The sequence below is a fragment of the Tribolium madens genome, unplaced genomic scaffold, assembly GCF_015345945.1.
Source record: "Tribolium madens isolate multiple individuals breed KSU strain unplaced genomic scaffold, Tmad_KSU_1.1 Scaffold_3;HRSCAF=73;Tcas5.2_LG2, whole genome shotgun sequence".
Taxonomy (NCBI): domain Eukaryota; kingdom Metazoa; phylum Arthropoda; class Insecta; order Coleoptera; family Tenebrionidae; genus Tribolium; species Tribolium madens.
In genome coordinates this window covers 11,650,087-11,668,482 of record NW_025401006.1, presented here as the reverse complement: position 1 = coordinate 11,668,482, position 18,396 = coordinate 11,650,087, and the positions used below count along the sequence as shown (strand labels likewise).

The 18,396-nt window shown below is 30.2% G+C and overlaps 2 protein-coding genes across 5 annotated transcripts in view; both read left to right on the top strand.

Annotated features, from left to right (window-relative positions):
• Positions 1-2,369, top strand: part of LOC123007889 (tyrosine-protein phosphatase non-receptor type 13-like) — a 93,924-nt gene extending 91,555 nt beyond the window's left edge. For all 3 annotated transcript variants that reach the window (XM_044403384.1, XM_044403386.1, XM_044403385.1), the window contains 3 exons: positions 555-1,263; positions 1,311-1,460; positions 1,508-2,369. In XM_044403384.1, coding sequence (XP_044259319.1) covers positions 555-1,263; positions 1,311-1,460; positions 1,508-1,645 — 997 coding nt within the window. In that variant the 3' untranslated portion in view covers positions 1,646-2,369. The remainder of the gene's footprint in view (positions 1-554; positions 1,264-1,310; positions 1,461-1,507) is intronic.
• A 1,505-nt stretch (positions 2,370-3,874) lies between these two features.
• Positions 3,875-18,396, top strand: part of LOC123007825 (cadherin-23) — a 29,068-nt gene continuing 14,546 nt past the window's right edge. For both annotated transcript variants that reach the window (XM_044403289.1, XM_044403288.1), the window contains exons 1-2: positions 3,875-4,041; positions 16,019-16,357. In XM_044403289.1, the coding sequence (XP_044259224.1) occupies positions 16,156-16,357 (202 nt within the window). In that variant the 5' untranslated portion in view covers positions 3,875-4,041; positions 16,019-16,155. The remainder of the gene's footprint in view (positions 4,042-16,018; positions 16,358-18,396) is intronic.

Genomic DNA, 18,396 nt, shown 5'->3' with positions numbered 1-18,396 from the left:
CAAATCAAACAAAATTTTCGAAATCAGAGTAAAAAATTATATACGTAGAAGGAAGTTTAATCAATGTTACTGAAAATTTGTTCAAATTTGTTGACTGACCTATGTTATTATTTCGATTTACTGGCATTTTTCAAAATTTTTAAGTGATGTTTTGCATGTGACTTTAAATTATTTTCTAGGGGCTCAATTTTTGGGAAATTAAAAAAAAAACATTTTTTTTAACTTTTAATTCGTAAAAAAAATAAAAATAACGTTTTTTAGAAAAAGCGAAAATTGAGCCCTTGTACATAACGCATCTTTTATTATGAAAAAATTAAACAATAATTCCTATTAGTTTTTATATATATTTTAGATCGATCTTACGTTGTAATTCTCATAAGAAGAATACGAATGAAATTTCCTTAAATTTATTTAAAACTACAGCTTTTTTTCTTTTTTTTTATGTTTCAAACGAATAATAAAGTATTAATATTAATATTTATTTTGAATTTATGTGGAATATGCAACGTTGCAAGTTTTAAATCTTCTCCTTTGACGTTAACTTTTCATTCCAGACAAGAGGCTGTAGACATGTTAAACGACATAGCAGTCCGTAAGCTGATCCCCGGCAACCACTCGACTTACAAATGCTCGACGTCTCCGACGTCTTCGCCCCGCCGTCTGCGTCGCCAAGCCTGCCCTTCGGACGCATCACAAATAACCGACACCTCCTTGAAATACCTTCTGACCGACGAACAATTCCACGAAGGCCTCCTTCAAAAATGCTCACATCCCTACGACGACGACAGTTTAAACCTCTTCACTATAGACCCCGACGACGGCGATAGACCCTCCCGCCCCAGCTCGCTCGACCTCTACAACCCCAACCAAACCCCCGTGGCGGCCCGAAAGCCCCGCTTCAACTTCTCCCTCGCTCACAACGCCTACGAATTAAACAATCTCGATGCCGACGTGCTAGATGCTCCGAATTTGACATACAATCTAGGAAACGATGACGTCAAAAGCACGGAAGTGGAATGCGGGGATAGTTTTCCGAAGGAGCCGGCGAGTATGCCGCACATTCCGTGTGATAATCCGGGTTTCAGCTACAAGAATCCGGTCTACCAGTCCGCTCATCCGCCATGTGGAACAGAACTTGAGGAAAAAGGCCCCAAACTGAGTAAAACCGACGACAGCAACATGAAGAAGTGGAAAGGGGTGGTTTTCGACGGGCACGACGAGAGAGAAGAGATCCCCACAATGCCGATCCGGGAAGAATACGAAGTAAGGGTTTCGATTTTCTTCACCAGTGATTAAATACTGCGTTTCAGATCCTTGCGATTGAACTGAATAGGGGATGGAATAGTAGATTAGGTTTCAGTTTACAGGGGGCTGCAGGAGTCACGTATGTGAGTGCGGTTCATGCGGATAGTGTAGCTGCTAGGGATGGGAGATTAAAACCTGGTGATCGAGTGATTAAGGTAAGTGGTGTCACTTGGTGGCGACAATTGAAATTTTTTTTTCTTAGGTGAATGACGAGAGCGTTGAGCATTTGAGTACCACTGAAATTATAGACTTGCTTCGAATAGTAAGAGGTCCAGTTTGTATAGTTGTATCCAGAATTAAATCAAAAGAAGACTGCCCAAAAAGCAATGCAGAGAATTGAAACGTAGTACAAGTTATATTCTAAGAGCATCTATCAAATATAACACAATAGAGAAAAATTGAGTAAATATATTGCATGTTAAAAATGATTGAACGATTTAGGATATTTTAACAATTTTAAACTCCTGTTTTAGTAAAGTAAGGAAAAGAATGTGATAGTTTAGTGACAATTTTATTACGATTGTTTTTTAAACATTTCCCTACGTAAAATGTGATTTTTTAAATACGATATTTTTGTTAATGGTTTCTGTTTTCAAATGTGTAAAGTATAAAATGTTCTTGTATCTAGAATTTTAAGCTAGTCTTGTATTGTAAACAACTATGGTACACCTTAAATTACAGACTTATTATATAAGTCTAGTTAGAGATTACATGTAGTTAAAACGTATTCAAATTATTATTAGATTGAATGTTCAACTAGTAGAATCAAAGTGTACAACAAATATTCCAATTTAAAAAAAAATGATATTAAAAATTGTATTCTAAATTCTCGCCTAAATAGCAAATGTGTATTCTTTATTTTTTGTAAGATAATGTTGAATCAAACTATAAATCAATTAAATTTTAGCAATACTTGAAATTTAAAGAAATATATCTATAATATTTGTTATCCAAATCATTCATTTCTTTTCAATTTGTGTTACACTTTTTAATAGAAATTTATAAACAACTCGTTCTTTTTAATCAAACCAAAGAGGAATAAAAATCGTTGAAATGATTCCAAACTGTGTTTCACTCCACCTGATCCCATTTCACCCCACAGAAATTATGTTTATGAGTTTCTCTAACACAAGGTGTTAGATACGAAAATTTTTGCTGTCAGAAATAATTTTTAAAAATACCAGTAAACGTACAATTTTTTGTACGCTTCAGTACTTGTAGTTTTTTTATAAAAAGTTAAAAAAAAATAGTTTATTGGACGAGAGCAGATAATGCCAACTTTTCTTTATGTATATAATACAACGTTTACTCTTGTAAGTCCAAAAAAATTAAAATTAGTAATTAGAAATGTTCCAATTTAATTGCTGATTTCTTAATTTGACATAAATTTGTCATGAATTAAAAAGAAATCAAAACGATGAAAATTAAAGTGTAATTGTTGCATGTTTTCATGTGCCATTGGTGTTTTTAACAAATTGCGTAAAGTCGCAAGTCTATTGACGCATTTTATCTAAAATACAAGTTTTTTGCACACTATCAGAACTGAAACAGATAAATGGTGAGTCGTAAAGTGTTATTTAAGACTCATGAGCCCCAAAAGAATTTTTGAGGAAGAAAAAAAAAGTGGTAGATTAATTTTTTGACCAATAAGATAAAAAAATCAACAACGAACTAACAACATTATTTGGCTTAGGGATTTTTTAATAAAACATAGCAGCAGTTTTCTGAATACACTTTATAATAAAAGACTAATTTTCCACATAATGTGGTTCAAAAAATTTTTCAGAAAGTATGCCACTCCCTAAAAAATGCAATATTGTTCTTGAGCTTAACAATAGAATGATTATTATTAGATTTAGACGAACTGTATCAGTGCAGAAAAATGTGGATAAACGAGTGAAACAATAGAAAGCGTCTTTATTTTTATTTCGTGCAGAAAAATTAAAATTTTGACTAAGTTTATAAAATATCCCCAACGCTCTCAACAGGTAATTAATTCGTTTCCTGAATATTCCGCCGCACTTCGAAATTTGGTTAATGACATTCCTGCAGTCGTAACCATCGGAAATCGTAATAAATGGAAGGGAATATAATATATTCAATTTCCTGCCAAAAACGCCCTCAAGATGCTCAGTCTTGGTAAGCAGGTCAAACATGTTGCGAACATTCAAACACACTGTATATTCATTTATTTCGCCGGAAATTGAACGCTTTTCAGGATTTATTTTCAAAAAAGAAACAATTTCCTGTCTTGACAAAATATGGGAAATCTGCGAATTGCAAGTCAATCGGTATCCGAATCCCACACAAGACAAAACTTGTATCCGGATAAGCTTTTATTGATTTGATGGGTTAAGAAAAGTAAAAGTTCTTTTCCAACTCGACCAAGTCGAGAATTTTGAACAGGCATGAGACGAAAAAAAAAAATTTGTTTCCGAGTTAAATTTTATCTTCTTGGATTTAGACCGACTGATGTATGCAGTGCGGACACGCATGAAGAACTCCCCCTAAATACACCAAAACGCCATATACAGTCTCGTGGTCGCTCCACTTTATAGAAACAATTCGCTACCAGTGCGGTTTCAGACACTGACGCTTATTTTACTTGACGTGCTTTCAGAATAATTTACCGTAATTTACGGATAAGTACGAAGACAGACACCTGAAGGAACTTAGAGCTTAGGCTCGAAGCTCGGGATTGTTTCGTGTGTGCTGAAGGGACAAGCTTAAATCCTGGTAAGTCTTTCAAAATTATGATATTCCGCTAGAATTTTCAGTCTTCAGCAAATTTTTTCATTTTAAAATCGATCAAATGTTAATTTATAAGAAAATGTGTGCTTTTTGTCTATTTTCAAAAACAATAATCAATAATAATTTTAATCGAGATTTTTTTTCAAATCTTTTGTTTTTAAAATTCCGCTAAATAAAAAAAACCGGACAACTAAAATTTTGAGATATTTCACATTGTAATATTTTTGTAAATCTTTGTCAGATTTCGACAAATTTTTGTTTGGCTTAAAGAAAAATCTTTATAGATTATTGTAATTTAACTTAATAACATTTTTAGTTTTCTCTTCTAAATGTGATACTCAAAAGACAAAAGCAATGTTTTTTTTTTACTTATTTTTATACTGAGCTGTGGTATGCGACAGAGACAAACTTAAATTTTTACTGATTTCAGATTATTGCCCATTCTTTTCTGAATTATGTACCACATTTTCCATAATTTTAATTCTTGAGACATGAGAAATACAAACCTTCAAAAAAGCATTACATTTAGAATTTCAATGAATGTTCGTATTAAATAAGCCGAATGTGCCAAAACGTTAAAAAGCTTCCAATAATTAATAAAAAGTTCCAATTTTTTCAGATTTTTTGTGTTCAAAGACGTAATTGTGCTTTTTTGGTGACTTAAACAATAATTTACCTTTTTATGTAGCCCACTTTCTGAACGAATATTTAGTAACATAAGAAATGCAAGGTTTTTTCAATGCTTTGTATCTCTGGGGCACCAGAAGACAAAATTTTGAAACAAATTGGTCCTCATTCAGAAAAGAGTAAAAAAACAGTGCTCTCGTCTTTTAGGTATAACTTTTATAAGACAACTAGAAATGTTACTGAATTAAATTCGTCGAAATCCGACAAAGAAAAATCCCAAAATTTTAGTTGTCCGTTTTTTTTTGGCGGCCAGTGTAGTTTACGAGAGAAAAAAAATGAAAAAATAAAGAAAACATTCTATTTTGATTAATTCTTTGCCTAAAAAAATACACCAATTTTTATGGTTTTGAGTAAAAGTTGTAAAATGTAAAGCATTTAACTAAAAACAATGAATTATGTTTTGTTGGCCTCACGTTTTCTTACTTTTTTTGTAATTTGTACTTTTGTTGTAATTTATATGTGAGTTTGAGGAAGTTTTAAAAATGTGACAAGACATAAATTTCGAAAGTATTTAAACGGAAACAGCAAGTATCTGTGGTGCCACACTTTGGGTAATTTGATCTTAATTATTCAAAATAAATCGCTCTCAATACTTGAAATTGCGGTTCGAGCAAAACAGGAATCGGCCTTTTATTCATTTCCTATCATTAACATCGCTCCCAGTTATAGGTTGCGGCTGCCTTTTTACATTGTTGAATGAAAAACTGATTAACTGGTTCATAGCCATTTCCAAGAGTTGAATATGTAAATATCGTAAGCAAAAAAACAGCATTCCTTGTAAATTTTTATTGGTTGAAGTGTGCAAAATTCCAAAAACGATCCTTAATTGGGCGTTTCTATACAATTTTGTCATAATTAATTCTGTCAAATAGAGTGTAAAATAACAGTAAAAGACATCTTCACAAAGGACGCAAGCGATTAAATCACTCTTAATGGATTATAACTTGTAAGCAATATTTTATACCAAAATTAAGTGCAAAAAATCACAGCTGTAAATAATTTCTCCTGTTGATACATATTTTATCAGGAATTTCAATAAGTAGAACTGCGAGTTTTAATTTCACTAAAATGAGAGCGTTTTCTTACTACACTTACACTTGAGATAATTTCATCTTTTTGATTTATTATCTTCACATGTAGAACATCGCTTCTAGGATTTTCATAGTGAAATGCAATAAAATCACCAATAATGAGAAAAACCATGAGACACACTTCCTACTTCCTTTCTTATAAATTAATTAAATCAAAGTAACGTCGAATAAACTTGCACGCAGCTGTAATTAAACACATTGAGCGCATCAGTGCCGATTTGAATATTCAAGAAAAAAAATTAGAATTTTCAGCCCCCATTTTTGTGGTTCACCATGGAGGGACGACACTAGACCCCCATCACCAATTTCCGTAATTTCGTGCTATCGTGACTTCATTTCCTCGATTATACACCTGCGTCCGGTAAATCACCCCTGCAAACACTGTTGCCAATGACCTCGGACGCAGTCACTGTCATAGATAATAACAAAAAGGTACACATATGAATAAGCACGTGCAATTGTGGAAATTCATAAACGTGGTTCCTTTACACTTTACGCCCAATTACGAAGATAAATGGAAAACTAATCGATCGAACTTAATACGAGGGGAAAAGTTTCTTCGCATGATTCTCAACTCTGAACCAATCCCCGAAACCCCCCATTGGTGGTAATAAAAGTCGATCTCACGAAATTTGTTCGCAAATAATGGAGATAATTGCCAGGAGTTTTACTTTGGAAAGTGAATAGCTTATTATTGTATCAGAAACAATGACCAATTAAGTTTGTTCTTTGCTGGGTAAAATTATTAATAAGTTGATGGAAGTACGGAATAGATAGGAATTTGTCTTACAAAGCAAAGTAATTTGAACAAAGTTTGGCTATTAAAATTTAAGTATGGAAGCAAGAGTTTTTTGCATCTACTAATTATTCCTTTGCGATAAAAATGATTAGTGCAGTTTAAAGGTCTATAAAAATTTCATCGTTTTTCAAGAATAAAATTTTTCGACATATTTTTAGTCTTAAAAAAAAATTTTTACATGACAACCCACCATGACAATTTTTTTTTAATTAAAGACTATGATCTAAAAATGATCTCAAATTAAATAACACTATACAATATCACAATGTAGAGATCAAATTTTTATAGCCGAGCTGTTTATTTCCCGAGATGCGTAACATCGAGGGAAATAATAAATGCGAGACTATGTTTTATATAACATTTTATACAAAGGGTTAAAAATATAACCTAACTAATTAGAGATGTTGCCTCAGACGTAACACAACTATTATTTTTGTTAATTCTCTATTACCTACAGTAGTTAATTACTTACCCGAGTTATTAACTTAAGTTAGAAGTATTTTTTTATTCTCATCATAAATGAGGTATGTCATTTTCGCACTTCTGCAAAATTTTCTAACTTCATAATATGAAATATTTGTTAAAGTAACACAGAAACTGCAAAGAAAAGGCAAAAAGTTTAAAAGTTCAACATGAAATAAACCAATTTGTTGTTTTGACAGTTTGGACATAGGCAGAAGAATTAGAGGTGGGATTATTTTGATGTTTTTTAATGAGGAGGTTTAAGTCTTTTTTTATTTGAATTTGCATTAATTTCATCTCGAAATACTTCTATTAGTACTTGTGATAATAATAGTTTCAAATAATAATATTCTAGACATACAGGATGTGTTAAAATTTGCGCTCCAGAGAAAAAATTCAAGTAAAATAAGATACAGGAATATGGAAAAAAAGTTTAAAAACATCTGTCAAAAAAATCTGAACTCCGTCAAAAAAATTTGACCTTAATTTTTTGACTTTTGATATTTCTTTATGTCTATTTAACGATACTGATGATGTTGTATATGTTTTTTTTATAAATATTTAGTAAAGGTACAAAAATTTTGCTAATAACAGCCACAAATAACATTAAACAAAGTTAGGATTTAGGATACAGCTTTCTTATTACTTATATTACTTCTTACTACTTCTATTATTTACTACTTAGCCTGTAGTAAAAAAACTTTTTAACTTTTTAACATTTTTTCCATGTTCCTACTATCTTACCTTACATGGGATTTTTCTCTGGGGAGGGAATTCTAGAGCACCCTATATTTGGAATATCCTCCAATATCGGTATTTACCCACCTTTAATCCATTATTGAAAATGATTATTGACCACTAGAAGAGCAAAACAACTTCACAACCTCCCGACAAACTAGGTAAATAATGGTAACTTTTACGACTAGTAGTGAAAAAAAGTTCGAAAAATCTTCATGACGGGCTCGGAAGACGATTTTAAGAATTTATTAAAAAAAACTACTCGATAAAAACAATTTTATTTAATTAGAGGTCATTTTTAGCTCATAGTCTTTAATTTAAAAAAAAAAATGTAATAGTAGGGTGCCATTAAACAATTTTTTTGCTAATCACAAAAACTAAAACGGATTTCAAAAAAAAAATATTCTTGAAAAGGATCACAATTTTATTGTATTATTTTTTTTTCGTAATTAGTTTATGCAAAAAACGCTTGGTTCTATACTTTTTATTCACTTGGTATGTATTTTGGTGAAGAAAGACCCGAAAAATTAGTAAAAATATCTTCATGGTTTATACCAAAACTTTTTTTTTATTTATTTCCGTTTTTTGAGTGAATGCCCTTTACTTCCACGTGAAACCAGCCAACTGTATGGTTTTTGTTGACACCGAACGCGAGTCATCTTGCATAAATCAGCATAAATTTGTAGCTTAGCTCGGGGCCAAAAATTGACAAAAGCAACAGTCTTTCCATATCAAAGTACAGCAAGGTGATTAAAACCAGCCATAAACAAGACAATGACTCCTGAAATTACTCCAACAAGCCCGCGTTGAACTAGTTCCACAGACAGGATGCCAAAACATCAAGTTCTTCGCAACATGATTGCGGAATAAAACATGCAAGAGGTGTCAAGTCTGGTTCATTACACCATTAAGACCTGCACGAAATTGTAGCAAGTTTCATCACGAAACAATAAGGATATTGCAGATGCATTGTAACAATTCTGACAGGCTTCACTTACGTAAAGCTCGCTTGACATCTTTACTGAAAAAATGTAACGGTGATTTAATAATTTCTGTTATTATTTGGGCCGGAAACATTTTTTTTTCTGTAATTAATAAGAAATTCGTTCAGGATGTGTTTTGATTAATGTCAACGCCTACGAGTTTCTGATGAATTCCTGGGCGTAGACACGACAGGATCTCAGAGGATAAAAAACTAGAAGCACGTGCTTGTTCTCTGTGGTTTGCTGTTGGGTGTTCATAAATTAGGATTTTGCCTGTAACGTTAGGTTAATCTATCATACATTTCCGCTTATTGGAAAGCCGTGCTACGATAATCTGAAATAATATTAGTAATTGTAAAAGTAATTAGAGTTTGCGGTGATTGATTATGTTGGAAGCATAATCACACGAATTCAAAAACAGTTTCTATGCAAATAATCGAAGATTCCAAGCATCATATTTGTGTCCACTTTACTTTACAAAAATAATCTTAATCTTTCTGGTTCCGAATACACAACATTTTTTCGTGACTTTCTATTAAGATGATTGATGCTTAGAGAAATTTTCACTTTTTATTTATTTGATGGTAGATAATGTGAGTGTGGGTGTAGATGATTGCATGTTATTAAATGAACACCAATATGCACATCTACTATAATATAATAAGACGTGAATCGTGATGTTCGTAACTTACCATGCGAACTCCGGGCTATAAAAGCAACACTTGGACTTAACACAGCCGTCAAACTGTCAAAATGCGTAATGGAACTGTTATACACAGTTTTCAGTTCTTTTTACATGGGTGTGTGGGTGAGAAGCGTCTAATAGGAAAATTAAATCGATTTTTTGAACCAACAGTTGAAATTGTATTGTAAAATTCCTGAGTGCATACCAGATTGTAAATAATTTTGCAGAAGGACTATTTTCCGAACAAAATTTCTAAAAACAAAATTTTTATTATGAGAAAAAAATTGTTTATGTTAAAAAAAATTATGTCAATGAAATTTTTCAAATTTCTGAGATTCATCCACTCAAATTTGCAGTAATTTAGCACACGGATAATTTATCGATAATTTGCACACTCCGCTTTTCCCCAACTGTCATAATTTTTTTCATAATATGAAAAACAAAATTTTTCTATATGAAAAACCATTTAAACGACAAAAAAAGTTCTGTTTTTAGTTTCAAATGGATCACTTAGCCAAATATAAAACAGTGAAAGAAATGAAGTAAAATTCGGTGAAAATTTGGTGTTTCTGTGAAATTGTAAGAGGAAATACACGTTGGTGGTGTTGATGAAACAACGTAACATTTTTACGGACATACAGGGTGTTTCATAAAATTGTGACAAATTTTCTCTTAAAAAATTTTAACATTAATTTTTTGACATTGACCTTTTTTTGTTTATTTATTGTTACCGATGATCTTGTATATGAGCGCGCGTTCTGAAACATCCTGTATAGGAAAAAATTAATGGTCAGTATGATTGAGTTTACAAGAGGAAAAAAAATATCTTTGATTTTACGCCAAAACTGCAAAGAAAAAACATTTTTTGCTTTACCTGAAACGAGCAAATCTGTAATTAAAACTCCATTATTCTAACTCAGTAGAAAGAAAAGTTCATTTTTCTCTTGATTTTTGACATTTGACCAAAAAATAACACCCCCAATGTTATAAGACTTAAAAAGCCCAAAAATCAAGACAAAAATGAACTTTTTTCCCCCTGAGTCAAAATTATGAAGTTTTAATTACAGATATGCTTGTTTCAGATGAAGCAAAAATGTTTTTCCTTTGCTGTTTTGGCGTAATATCCAAGATAATTCTCTTTTTCTTGTAAATTCAATCGAGAGACATACTGTATGTTTCTTGGCATTTTTGGATGTAGCTATTAATTTCAATGTTTTTTTTTTAAACTTCTATTGGTCGATTTTGCTTAATTTTTGAAAAAAGTTGGTTCTCTTGATAAAAACATACTCTTTTTAAAAATTTATTACACAAAAAATCAAGATAACTGGAGAGGAAAGTACGAACTTTAGACATAACATAACATAACATAACATAACATAACATAACATAACATAACATAACATAACATAACATAACATAACATAACATAACATAACAGTGGAAAATTTAAAAAAAATGTAGAAGTTTGTTAAAAGTTAAATAATTTATTAGAAAATGAAACACCCTATCTTTCATTTTTGCATCTGATAGACTGATAAATTGTCTATTGCCTGATTATTGAGTGATATTTCTTCAATTTCTTGTGCAAATGTGCACTTTTTGGCTATTGAAATAATGATTTTTTAATGTTTATAGTTTATTATCATTTTATTTATCTATTAATTTTAGCTAATAATTGATGATGTCACGTTGACTAATGAGTTTACGCAAGTTAAATAACAAAAATGTTTGTGAAAAACATAATTTTAATAAATGGCAACTCAAAGAAAATCATTATTCAATTAATAAATTAATTGTCAAAGTGACATATAGTTGTCAAATAAATAAAACAGCCATTGTGATAAAAAGCATAGAGAAAGTCCAAAATCAAGAGAAAAACTAACTTTTTTTCACTGAATTAGAATAATAAAGTTTTAATCACAGATTTGCTCGTTTCAGGTGAAGCAAAAAATGTTTTTTTTGCAGTTTTTGCCTAAAATCAAAGATAAAAAAAATATTCCTCTTGTAAACCCAATCCGGGGACATACTGTATATCCACGAATTTTGAAATTTTGTAAAATGATTCCTTCATAATTATTTAGAGTGAAAGAAACTATTGGCGTAACATAAAATTACAGTGTCATTGTTGTAATCGAAATAATTGATTTTTTTCAATGTTTATTTTTAATTTATTTAAAGAAAGTTGCAATAATACTATCAAAAGAACAAAATACAGTAGCGTTAGCGTAATGTGGCGGTTGCCTTGTCATTCTTTCTTTGATTGGTTTCGTTTTCTTTCGATTGAAAATACAAAAAGTTAATAAAAACACTGATATTTTTATTCGATCAATTTGAAATGAATTTAAAACAGAAAATTACGTTGAAAAATCATGCTAATAGAAACAAGTTTTTCTGAACACACCTTTATTATGAGAAAATTAATCGGCAATGCTCATAAATCATTACCAATATTTGCATGTTTCAGTGAGTATGTATAATCAATATCTCACATGGGAATGTAAGAAAATAATTAGGCAGGAAAAGGAAAATAGTGAAAGGTGTACACATTCTGAAAATGGTTAAATTTTTATTAAAATTTCCTTTCATTTCAGTACACATTTTAATGAAACATTTTATTTTGTTATGGGTAAGTACATATTTTGTACAAAAGCTAAATTATTAGGCCAATGACAAACTATACACTAAAACTGACATTGACCACATGCAAATTATTTCATTTTTGTACCAAATTCATACTCATCATCAACCATAAATTAAAAATTTACTCATCATGCAAAAATCTCATTTTTACTGAACAATCGCCGCTTCTACGCACCTACTTTTCTCATTTCCCTAAGGTGTGATTAAAGACAGGATGGTCGGAGAAATTTATTTCTCATAATTAATAAGACATTACCGATTTAGATATGTGTTAAAAGTGTTTCGGAGCCTGGAAATAATATGTCGATTAAGAGACTAACGGCTTGGGCTGGATTCCAGTGTCATAAATAACTAGTTCAGGTTCATTTCAGTTCCGGCCATTTATTTCTTTAGAGGAATGACAACAATAGGCCACCAAATTTAACTAAAACGCGCTTAATTATCATCCGGCTTATCTTTGATCTTCGTTTCTTACGCAACTCTAAATGCATAATAAAATGTAAGACACACCGGATGGAATAATTAACAAGTGACCCACATTTGTCAGTATTGTAAAAATCGAATTTTTTTAATTAGCAACCGAAACATTAATTAAACTTTTACTTAAAATAAAACAAGTTTCTCTTCATGAGTGGCGTATGGATAGCCAATTCCCAGCCTCCAAAGCTAATTAATCTACCGATAGATTTTTATATCTACACAAATAGATTGCATTCGTTACTAATGATAAAATCTTATAAAGAGAAACTTACCGAAACAATTCGTGATGTTCGGAGTTTCACTGGACTGTGCAAACGCCCAAATGACTGTAATTTACGATGATCTCGGATTCGTCACAGAAAAAATCAGAGAAAATCTCTGGAGTAATTTATCCCATTGTGCTACTCATGCGTTTATCTCCAATGCGGGAAATTGATAATTGCAGAAAACCAAAGCGTGTAATTTTCAGACCATTCATCTCGCCTCTTGCACATGCTGAAAGCTTCTATCTGGCACGATCGGTGTACAAGAAAACTGTTTTAATTCCAGACTTGTCAAGAATTTAATTGATTGATTTATATCTGATACCCACTCGAATTTAAAACATTAGCGGAGCTGTCATCGAAGAAAATTAATGAAAATAATTCAATCACGAAACGAAATATTAATTAGCATAATGGAAAAATTAAAACAAGGAGTGCTAAGGCGCCGAAATTAACTCACATCTTAATGAACCGCATTGCTCTTGGGAGATGTTAAGATGGACTAGGAGATTATAAAACCACGGAAATTTCTCCATATTTCTGCACTAGTTACTAAAACTACTTCAACGATTCGCAACAAGTAGGCATAACAGCTGTGATTTAAATTAGTAATAAGTTAAAAAAAATCATGGTACGTGTAGAAAGTGTCAAATAGCTAAGATTTTTTTTTTCGATTATATTAAAAAATGAATAATTTTTTCAATCTTAATTTTAGGCTGAAGTGAAGCAATTTGTGCTATTTTCAATCGATTTGGGTCAATTTTAAGCTAAAAATCAACTTAAATCAAAGTTTTTCAACACAATAAATGCTTAAATAACAGTTTTGTTACAAGCAATTTGAGCTGCTTCCAATCCAATTTTCTTTAATTTTAACACTGGAATCATGCTAAACTAATGTATTTTATAAAAATAATTGCTTAAAATCCAATTTTAGACCAAAACTAAGCAATTTGTGCTATTTTCAATCGTTTTGGCTTAACTTAAAGCCAAGAATCAGCTTGAAACAAAGCATTTCAATCAAATAAATGCTTAAATAACAGTTTTCTGCCAAAATACAGCAATTTGATGAGTTATTTCCAATCCAATTTCGGTCGATTTTAACATTCTAAATCAATGTATTTTGCAAAAATAATTGCTTAAAACCTAATTTTAGGCCAAAATTAAGCAATTTGTGCTCTTTCCAATTGATTTGGCTCAATTTTAAGCCGAAAATCAACCTGAATCAAAGTATTTCAACAAAATAAATGCATAAATGCTTAAATAAGAATTTTCTAAAAAATAAAGCAATTTGAGCCATTTCCAACCCAATTTTGCTTGATTTTAACACAGAAATCGTTCTAAATTAAAGTATTTTATAGAAATAAATGCTTAAAATCTAATTTTAGGCCAAAATAAAGCAATTTGTGCTATTTTCAATCAATTTGGCTCAATTTTAAGACGAAAATCAACCCTAATCAAAGTTTTTTAATAAAATAAATGCTCAAATGACCGATTTCTTTCAAAATAAAGCAATTTAAGATACTTACAATGCAATCTTGCTTAATTTTAACACTGAAATAATTCTAAATTAATTAAAAAATATCTAAAATATACATTCGACTATAACTTCTAAACTTGAGTCTAAATTATTGCAAAATTTGCAGTTTACTAACTATATACATACGTATATAGTTTGAAATATTATTGATTTTGGCTATAGTTTAGTCAAAATTCAAAAAATAAGAAAAAGGAAATTTTTTTTAACACTCTCAAGTCTATAAAAATGTTTTTTGAACATGTCTCAAATTCCGTTTAATTGATTACAAATCTGTCGAGCTAAAAATTGAATAATTTTTGGGTGATTTCGATTGAAATTGCTCAATATCTCAAAAAACGCGTCGTAAAGCATTTTAACCTGTTGCATCGTGTTCAATGCGATATTTTACGTCTAGAAGACGATATTTGAGGTAAATCGATCATTTTTACGATTTACTGAACTCACTTTCAAAAACTTAAGAAATTCAATTTTTCTCAAATACGCCTTAACAACAATGCATTTTTTTGTGGATATTTTGATCGATTTTCAGGTTTTGAGTTTTATTTAAGATTCATTTGTGTAATAGTAAAAACATAGTTTTTTCATGACATTGAATCATTTAAGTCAAATAAATCTTAAAAAATTTGAATTCCTGTTATTTTTTATTTTGACGCGCCATTTGCACCACCGTTAAATTTAATCAATAATTAAACACAATTATAACGGTTTTAATAATAATTGTCGAATGAAAAGTATGCTAATTTTAAAAAGAAGTAATGGAATCGAAAAAAAATTACGGAAAAATAATATTTCTATAATTCAAAAACAACAACACTGTTAGAAAATTTAAGATTCAATTAAATTTGCTCCCTTGCACAATAAAGGAAGCATGGAGTGGTGCTTCATTAGCATTGTTACCATCAGTGCAAATTATTATGTAATACCTCCACTGCTTAAAACCGTGGGAAAATTATCGTGCAAATTTCAAATGCAATTTTTACAGAATTTTATAGAAAAAAAACCGTGATTTTGCTCATGTCTGGTCAGTATTTCCACCTTTGGTGGTCAATGTCCGACGAGCACTACGACTCGATGCACTCCAGGAGTTCTGCAAGCACCATGACGAAGATAAAAGACAAGATATAGCTAAAAGAAGCCGTTACATGTCAACAATCAAATTAATGACATCTGTCAAGTTTTTCTTTGTACTCGTTCTCAATATGATTGTCATTGTTGACTTTCATTTACCTGGTTTCCAGGTCACTTTATCATTAGAGAAAAATTGTTAATAAATCAGAAACATAGGACATTTATATCCCAACCACTTAATTAACATTTAAACGTCTCAACTTTGATACATTTCTTTCAGTTTTAATTAAAAATTTGTCTGTAAAAAACATCATTAAGCGCGTATAAATTTCCTTACTTGTATTTCAACAATTAGTAAAGTGAAATCCACAAAAGCTGGTTCCCCTATCTATAAATCAACGTAATTAATTCTTAAAGTAAAATATTCGATAAAATTGAAATAGAAAAGCCGTCGTGTGAGAACCGCAATTAAGCCTCGCATGCCCCATTGAAACGCCCATGATGCTGTATAATCCGTCGTTTGTTTCAGTGAAAGTAAATTAAAAATAAGCTGAAAATCAGTCATAGAGAAGAGCCTTAACCATGAAGAAGATTCACGCCAAGTCGTGCTGCAGACACAGGATTTATGCATCGCAAAAGTGGGCTAAGGAAGAAAAATAGCACATCATGGATCAGAAGACGAATAAATATGTGAGGACATTTAGTGGACATTTCGTTAAAGTGCGGTTTAAACAAACAAATTTTTTATTTATGTGTGTGATTGTGTGTGTTATAAATTCAGTGCAATGTAATAGACCACCTAGGTTTTTAATTAATGGCCAAACCGAAATTGTTTTAAGACTGAAAGAAGGCAAAGAAACGCCAGTAGGTGAGTAATTTTTTCTATGAACCATAACACTAAAAACAGTTTGAATTACAGTTTCTCGACAGGTTTATTTAACCCATTATGTTAGGCTCGATTATTTAATTTTATGGCCAAGAACACGCGAAAGCTTCTTGAATAATAAATAAACTAATGAAAATTTATATTAAGCAATTACAATTAGGCTGCTGTATAACATGCAATTTACAACTTTTCTGATTATTTGCATTGTTCAGGCAATTAAAATTTGCCTTTCACATTTCCTTGTTTACTTCAAATTTTATCATTCAATTATAGAAATTCCCATCAAATAAATTACTCCTTTAATTTCTTTGTCCATTAAAAAAATATTAGGAAATAAAAGTACCCCAAATACTATACGTTTTCAAGAGCACATACAAAGTATAGAACCAAACGTTTTTTGCTTAAAACATTTTTTTAAACTAATTGATGAATCATAAAATACTATAAAAATGGTATTTTTGATCAACAATATTTTTTTAATGTTTTTTTGTTTTTGAGTTTTGCAAAATTTGTATTTATTTTTTTTAATGGTAACGCACTACAAAACCATTTTTTTCATAAAAGCTCTCATCTGCTTTTTATTCAATTTTTATCAAAAAAATTTTTCACATAAATTGCCATTTTGACAAGAAATATAGCATACAAGTGAAAAACAAAACCAAATTTCAACAATTTTTATTGATTTTTTGAAAGCAAAAAATTAGAAAAAGAACGCTGGGGTCCATACTTTTTATTGGTGAATCATAAAATACTATAAAAATGGGACTTTTGATCAAGAATTTTTTTTAATGTTTTTTTGTTTTTTTTTTGTATTTATTTTTTTTTAATGATAACGCACTACAAAGCCATTTTTTTCATAAAAGCTCTCATCTGCTTATCAATTTTTATCAAAAAAATTTTTCAGATAAATTGCCATTTTGACAAAAAATATAGCATACTTAAGAGAAAAACAAAACCAAATTTTATCACGATCACAGTTTAAATACCATTTTAATTTTTATTAATTATTATTTTTTGTAACCAAAAAAATTTAAAAAAAAACGCTTGGGTCCATACTTTTTATTCACTCTGTATTTTTCAGAATTCGATTTTTTAGTTGGACAAATCGTAATTTATTATTCATTAATCATTACCTATTTATTATTTACCTGTTACCCAAAAATTAAAATATTAATTGCTAATTATCATAAAATTGCCGACTCCTTTCAGTTTCAATAAGAAAAAATATTTTCAGGTCATATTGCACACAAGTAATGCGGAAATAGCTACATATATTAATTATTTTATGCAAAATTTTGAAGAAAATGTTTGACTGAACATAAGGTTTTGCATATTATTTAACACAGTTTTTGATTTATAATATTGTAATAATAGTATATTATTTAACGAGCACATAATGGAGGCTATAATTCACGAGGATGAAGTTTATCCACAATTACAGCCACTATGTGCGTGTCAAATACGACATTTTATCTACGATCATTTTTAATAAAACACTTTCTACTTACAAAATTTAAATTTATATGATAGATTTGTGGTTTATGATAAGTCACTAGTGACTTATAGTAAGTCAATTTATTCATAGCATAATGTACCTATAGTTACCTAAGTAACAAACGTATTATTTAGTGGTCGTAAATAAAAAAAAGGAAATAATTAGTGCAACAACTGTACACTAAAAAAATATATACCTAATTAAAATATAACATTTTAATAAATGGAAAAATATTCATTAATAGTTATTTATTATACAAGACGATAAAGAAATAGTTTATCTACGAGTGAAAAGGTTAAGTTTACGAGTGACGAAGTCACGAGTGGACTTTATTCACGAGTAGATGAACAATCTTTATCGTCGTATATAATATTTCGTTTTATTTTGTACTCACCTACCAGAATTTCTTGAATATAATATAGATAAAAATTACTTTATTTCACAAGACGATAAAAGACTACTTTATCTACTGAAATTAGTTGATAAAATATAAACAGTATATAAAATTTACTTTATTTCACTTGAC